At 45.8% G+C, this 6,515-nt stretch overlaps 2 protein-coding genes across 4 annotated transcripts in view; one reads left to right on the plus strand and one right to left on the minus strand.

Moving 5' to 3' along the window:
* LOC135385644 (uridine phosphorylase 2-like) overlaps positions 1-6,495 on the minus strand; it is a 44,569-nt gene extending 38,074 nt beyond the window's left edge. For 2 of the 3 annotated variants that reach the window (XM_064615093.1, XM_064615095.1), the window contains exon 1: positions 6,392-6,495. In XM_064615093.1, the coding sequence (XP_064471163.1) occupies positions 6,392-6,462 (71 nt within the window). In that variant the 5' untranslated portion in view covers positions 6,463-6,495. The remainder of the gene's footprint in view (positions 1-6,391) is intronic. The other variant, XM_064615096.1, reaches the window with a different exon arrangement.
* LOC135383803 (uncharacterized) lies at positions 940-3,102 on the plus strand. The gene is made up of 4 exons (XM_064613122.1): positions 940-1,285; positions 1,377-1,595; positions 1,914-2,149; positions 2,470-3,102. Exons 1-4 carry the CDS (start codon positions 945-947, stop codon positions 3,048-3,050), a joined length of 1,377 nt encoding a protein of 458 aa, XP_064469192.1. The 5' UTR covers positions 940-944; the 3' UTR covers positions 3,051-3,102.
* Positions 6,496-6,515: the final 20 nt, after the last annotated feature.

The following is a 6,515-nucleotide window of genomic DNA, read 5'->3' on the forward strand; positions in this document are numbered from 1 at the left end:
GTGTTTATCCCGTTCATCTGGCAGCCGCCCATGGAGCTCGAGGAACATCTGACGTCACGCCCTCCTCAGATTCTCCCGCAATGCTTTGCGACAGCGGGCGCGCTCCATGGGCGATCGTGTCGGACGGGCGGCCCAGCGCGGTCGTAATCGTCAAAAATATGCCCATCCGTACAACGTACTCACAAAATAGTGGTGGCAGTGGCAGTGGAACTGTAAAAACAGCAGTTTCTGTTGCAATGATTATAAGCACCTTCCATGTGGCATGTCAGTAAAGTTGTTGAAAGTGAGCGCTCGATGTTGTGCGTGTCTTGGGTTCGTCCTGTTTTTAGCGCTTTTACGTTATGAAAGTCTGTCACCAACAAGTCTTTTTATTGCGTGTTAGCGCCGCGAAGCAACTGTGGCTATGAGCGGCGTACAGACCTGGACAGATGGAGAAAGGACAGCAGGAAGGAGTGGTGGACAGGGGGTGGTTAGTATGCGTCCTGGGCCGACTTCAGGGGGAACTGTGCCGACATTCGTCTGGAAAGTCTTCGGAAAACCCAGGAAAAACCTCAGACAGCACAGCCGGCGGTAGGATTCGAACCCACCACCTCCCAGCCTTTAGCACGACCTTGGCTACCACCAACGAGCCAACAAGTCTAAAGGGAATATTTTAATGAGTTGTGCGGCAATTGCATTTTTTCACCATATTGCACAACGGGGTGTAAAATTCATCCACTTACTCCTCGCTAACTGGATGTACGAAGTACGAATCCAAACTGCGTTTTACAAGTTCAAAAGTCTTTGGAATCCTCTTTCTTTGCACACGGATACGAGTATTGTTCGTGCTTTCGACCCCATACAATACAAAAGAGTTCGCACCTTGACCCCCTCCGGTGCTTGACGCAAACCGATAGCGAATCGCGTCTCCAACGAACTACAGGGGGCGCTCTGCTCCTTTCAAAATGGCGGATGGAAGGAGTATGAGCGATAAAAGGCTCTCTCTGTCCGATATCTTACGTTTTGTAAACCTCTCAGAAGATTCACGGAGTTTGGTGGAAGGTGAAAGGTTACTTGACGCAGAACACGTGATATTATGTGGAAAGACTGAAGAAAGCACGTCGGGTGTTGAAATTGTAGCGCTGTGCCTCTCGACAAGTGCGCTGAAAGGGGATCCCCACGTAGTGACAGCAAGTTTGAAAGCTCAAAACGACTCCTTTCGGGTATCCAAGACCAGTTGCACATGCAAGGCAGGGAACTCGGAATCCTGTAAACATGAAGTCGGTGTGCTTTTGCTGTGTAACAGGTACGTGTACATTGACAATTTGCGCCGCATTTGTCCATTGACGAGTACCATTAACTTAGCTGTCGTTACCAATCTCGTGCATTTTTTTCAGGAAGGGTGTGGCGAACCTAGACATCATAAGCTGCACAGATACTGAATGCTGGTGGAAAGCGAGGGGCGGGAAAAGGCCATACGACGAAGTTTTTCCACTGGAAAACTACTGTCACGTAAAGGCAGTTCCAGCCCCATTTGTCTCGCCAGCTGACAGATCTGACGAAGTCAAGAGCGCCGTTATTGCATTGTGTCCACATTCAGTCATTGCAAAGCACAGGTATATAAACGCATGCATTAAACTGTACTAGAAAGTCTATCTACGAGCAATCGAGGTTCCCACTTTGATGCACTGGTAGAAATGATAGTGTAAAGCCCCTTCATTCATGCATAATGTGTTATTCTGTGCTTAGTGATTGCTCCTTAGGGTAGCTAGATTACGTTCTTGTGCTGTGTGTAAGCATCGATCTTTTCTGCTTTTACTTTCAGTAAGAGGCAACGCACTGGGATTTTGACAAGGTTTGCTACACAGAATGAACCATGTTAATAATCTTTGTTAGAACGAATGGGTTAGTAACACTAGTGTTTGTAATCTTAGCTTGCAGTTGAACAACGTTCAAGCTGGCAACCACATCCCCGAAATACTGGCACACTGCAAGAACAGTGCAGTTCTTCAGGAAGTGTGTGCAAGCAAAAACTCACCACATGAACCAAAAGTGATGGAATTCTACCAGGAACATGTCATCATTGATGAAATGACAGCAGCAACATTCATGAGTGACACCTTGCACAACAAGGTGCTGTGGTTAGAGCAGAGAAAAGTCCGGATAACTGGTAGGAGTTATTACTTCTCTTCGCATTCCAGTATTGTATCAACTGGTACGGCTTGCAATACGATTATGTGCAGTTTGCATACTGTGGTGAAACGGTACCCTGCCAGCCAACGACAGAGACTGTACTCACTTTGCATTTTTCCACTCGACCACTCCTGGTTGTCACCAGTGTTTGAATGTCTGTTCTGTTTTCGGAAAGAATTTTTCCTAAAATATTAAACAGTGAATTGCAGATTGCAAGCAACACTAGCTTGCAACGGTGTTGTGTCATCTGCAGTACTATGTGACGTTTTATCACATGCATGTTTTATACTTTTGTAGGTACAACATGCTACCCTTTGTACACTTACAAGAAAGAAGACTGGAGAAAAAAGGTTCACACTATACTCCACGCCACGTTTACTGGCAATCAAAACACCCAGTATGGAATTGCCATGGAGGGCAAAGCACGCGAACTGTACAGACAACAAGGAAACAGTGAGACAGTGCTGTGTGGACTTGTGGTGCCTTCAAGCAATCCGTGGCTCGGTTTCACGCCAGATGGTATTGTGTTCCAGAACGGCACACCAGAAAGGCTACTGGAGATCAAGTGTCCTGTTAAAGGCAAAAAAGACACTGCCAATGCTGTTGCTGCTGGTTGCAGTTTTCTCACGTGTGTTGATGGCTCTTACAAGCTCAAGGAGAGACACACGTATTATGCACAAGTTCAGCTTGGCATGGCTGTTTTAAATGTTGCGAGCTGCGACTTTGTTGTATATTCAAGTTTCGACAACACCATCTGTGTTGTGAAAGTCCCCTTCAACAGGGATTTCTGCTTACGCATGCTTCTTCACTTAAAGGCTATATATTTTAAACACATTGTGCCCATTCTTTGTGACACTGAAGCGAACAAACAAAAGTGATTGTGTGTGAAGCTCTTCCATGTGTAAAGTCAGACAAATGAATAGATCATTTGAAAAGCTTTACTGACAGCAAATAAATGGTACAACAAAGAATTACACTGTGCTATGAAGAATTTTTTCCAGCTATAAACAGAACGGTAATCACAGTATTGTTTTGTTCACATAAAGTAGACACATTTGGAGAGAAAGAAAACGACACAACTCTCAGAGGAAACGCTCATCTGCCAGGATAGGTGGTGACAAGTTCGTTAGAGCTGCTGCAATAGTAACTATATCATCAGCAAGCGGAACCATATGCCACGGAAGTCTATGACTTAGTATCTTAAAAATTTTCATTCTTTGAATGGCCCTTTCAACGTGGACTCTAGCTGACGCTATACTTTTTGTCAACAGTGCTTCCTGTTTTGTGAATTGCTTCTTCTGTCGAAGAAAGGGAGGTCTGACAACAGTTATGAAGTTTTTTGTACATGTAGAGTCAATGAGGAAGCCCTTATCAACCATGACCTGGTCACGCCCTGGAGTGAGAAGGTCCACTATGTTGCTTTGATCAAAAATGACTTTGTCCGATGAGCGTCCTCCATACCCCTTACTTATATATGTGATCAGCCCTCCTGGAGAGATGCCTACCATATACTTAATCGTGTTCCCACCCTTGTAGTGAGAGTACGTCCTTACTGCACATTGAAGGCACTTTGGTACTGCTACTGATATCTCTGTGCAGTCAAGCACGACTCTCACCTGAGAGAACTGTTGAAAACAAATCGGCATGTTGTTCTGAACTTCTGTTCTAGTTGGCCAATAAATGGTACATCTCAAAACTGTGCTGAGGGCCTTCAGTGTGGCCCTAATGACTGAGCTACATGTTGTAGGTGAACAGCCAAACACGTGTGACAAAAAGTCAAATGATAAAGTGTGCTTCATGACAAGCATTGTGAGGACCACCCTGTCCTTTGTGCTCAGTGCACTCTTCGATGAAGTCGGCATGTGATGCTCGATTTCATTGCAAAGGAATTCAAGTAGTTGGAGGCTGCCAATTCCTATCATAGACCGCACGTTTCTTTCGGTGAGGACAGCTGTAAATTTAAAACTTTCGAAATCACCCGAAGTGACTTGTGTGCCCACATTGCTCGTCATGCTGCTAGAAGGTAGGTTCTTGAGCAACTCCTGTGTATCCTCTTCCTGCTCTGCACTTGTACTTGTGCTGCTGGCACTGCAGACAAACATTTCTTCGCAACTCTCTGTGCATTCAGGAGAAGCGTGATCCTGTAGGGAATGACATTGTGTTATCTTCCATTCACGAACTTACAGTATATATTTGCGACTAACTGAGTTATACCAAGCAATTGTGAATTCGAGCCAGAAGTGAAGAAATGTAGAGACAGAAAAGGCTTAGACTGAATCAGGTTGAAGGAGCTGCCAAACAAGAGACGAAAAAATCTGTTAGGCTGAGTAGGTCAAGCATGTGAGAAATGAATGGTCAGCAAACACCTCGAACTTGGAGACTGAAGTTTTGTTAGCCTCAACGAAAATAGCAGCATCCTCTGTAATCACGGGGGAAATTGGACTCACCATTATTTCCATGGGCTGACAGGATTCATGCCTCTTTTGCCTTTGGAGGAGTCTCTGCTCACGCTGTTCCTTCCGTTCTGTCTTCAACTGTTCCTTCTTGGCATCATGAGTTGAGAGAACTGGCAGATTCTCAGAAGGCACTACCGCCTTCTTCAAGCGTCGCTTCTGGCTGTGGAGATCTGGATGATTGCATAGCATATAGTCATTTCTCAGCTAAAACGTGTTAATGTTGCTGCTCTACTTCACGCGTACGCCAACATATGAAGTACGGAGTAACGCATATAATCAACACATTTTCCCTGTCGTAAATACGCAATACCTACCTGGAAAGAAGTAGTCCTCCTTCCTGAAATGTTTTGAACAGACGAGCATAGCTTTGGAGACCTTCTTCCCGATCCGTAAAACGCGAACCCATTCGTTCCGCCGGTTTACAGTCTGACCGTTCCGAATGCACGTTTCTGCAGGCCCAGGGAAGTTGTGAAATGCCACCTCTCTGTCCTTTGATGCCTTGCTGTTGCACTGAGGCACTGAACAATACCTGTTACTAACGGGCGTTGGATTCTTAGGGGGAAACTCCATAATCAGCAGCAGCGGAAAGTCGGACGCTCCGCTTGCCTACACCTACACTTGCATACAGCCCTCCGCGTTTGAATCATACTCTTCTCGCTAATTCCGTTGGCCGCCGCAAGGCGGACACGCGTACGCTGGAGAAGCGAATAATCATCGAAGAGTTATACCCACGACGGCCATTCTCCCGTATTGCTGAAATGAAACGTCAGTGGAGGAAGAAGTACTGCAGCACCTGACATTCCAAAGTACCAGGCTCCGCCTTCCGTCATATCCTTGCTGTTTTCGCGATTCGCCGTGTTGTTGCTTGCCCCGATGACTTCTGTCTGATGAACTTAATATTCAACGACGAGTGTCTTGGTTCGTAACACTTCTGACACCATGTTATGATGCAAAGACCACCGAGACTGTTTTGAGTCAGATCAGGGCCTCTCTGGGAAAACCCCCCTCAATATCTTTATTGCACTTCTGTAAAGGGGGACTTCGGAACCAAATGGATTTCAAGCTTACGGTATTCCCACAATCATTTACACGAACTGGACACAGTTGTGAAATATCTCACTTGAAAACGAAGGTGGAATCATATAAACGACTTTCCAAATTTGAAAAAGTCTGGCTCCCACCGAACGACGATGGAAGTAGTACTTCTTCCTTTCTCTGCTCGGCCAACGTCACCGTGCATTAGTCATACCATTCCTGCGCTGTTTTCTGACTCTCAGGGAAGCAGATGACCGTTGTTGCTTTCCATCTCCGTCTGAGTGATCTGATCCCCAATCTTTGTCTGGAACTGTTTTGTTCCGGGAATGTAACGCAGCGACTACGACGGGCGTGGTATACTACTTGTCCGCTCCATGCAGGGTGACGTAACGCCTTGGCCTTCGGAAGGGAAAGTTTTTGAGATTCCTCTTAACATTCCTGTTTTGATTTGATTCCTCGCTTATTTGACGCATAATTCGTCACACGAGAAGAAACAAAGTTGATGGCAGGTATACTGTGGATGTTATGCATCAACTACGATGCACAGCAATTCTTTCACCCATCGTTCCGAAGTACCCCTTTAAGTAGCACGCCCTCTGGATTACCAGTAACGTAAACATTATAGCGTTAACGTACGTTGATAAGGTACGCATGAACATTAGTGTACTAACAGATAGGGGCACACACTACAGTATTGTCACTGGCTTTCGCTACAAGTTCGCATTTACCTTGGCCGATCTGTGCGTGTTACAGCAGAGTCTCCTGATGCTCCGCTGACATGCATTGAAATAAAATACATCCCGTCGCGCCACCCTCTGACATCTCGCCAAAACGCCGACGCGTCTCGTGTGT

Source organism: Ornithodoros turicata, chromosome 2 (assembly GCF_037126465.1).
Source record: "Ornithodoros turicata isolate Travis chromosome 2, ASM3712646v1, whole genome shotgun sequence".
Classification (NCBI taxonomy): domain Eukaryota; kingdom Metazoa; phylum Arthropoda; class Arachnida; order Ixodida; family Argasidae; genus Ornithodoros; species Ornithodoros turicata.

What these genes read in the sequence shown, in the direction of transcription:
- LOC135383803 (XM_064613122.1), top strand. Translation starts at nt 945, where the DNA reads ATGGCGGATGGAAGGAGTATGAGCGATAAAAGGCTCTCTCTGTCCGAT. An exon ending in GTGCTTTTGCTGTGTAACAG is followed by an intron (nt 1,286 to 1,376) that starts GTACGTGTACAT and finishes CATTTTTTTCAG; the next exon opens with GAAGGGTGTGGCGAACCTAG. An exon ending in GAGAAAAGTCCGGATAACTG is followed by an intron (nt 2,150 to 2,469) that starts GTAGGAGTTATT and finishes ATACTTTTGTAG; the next exon opens with GTACAACATGCTACCCTTTG.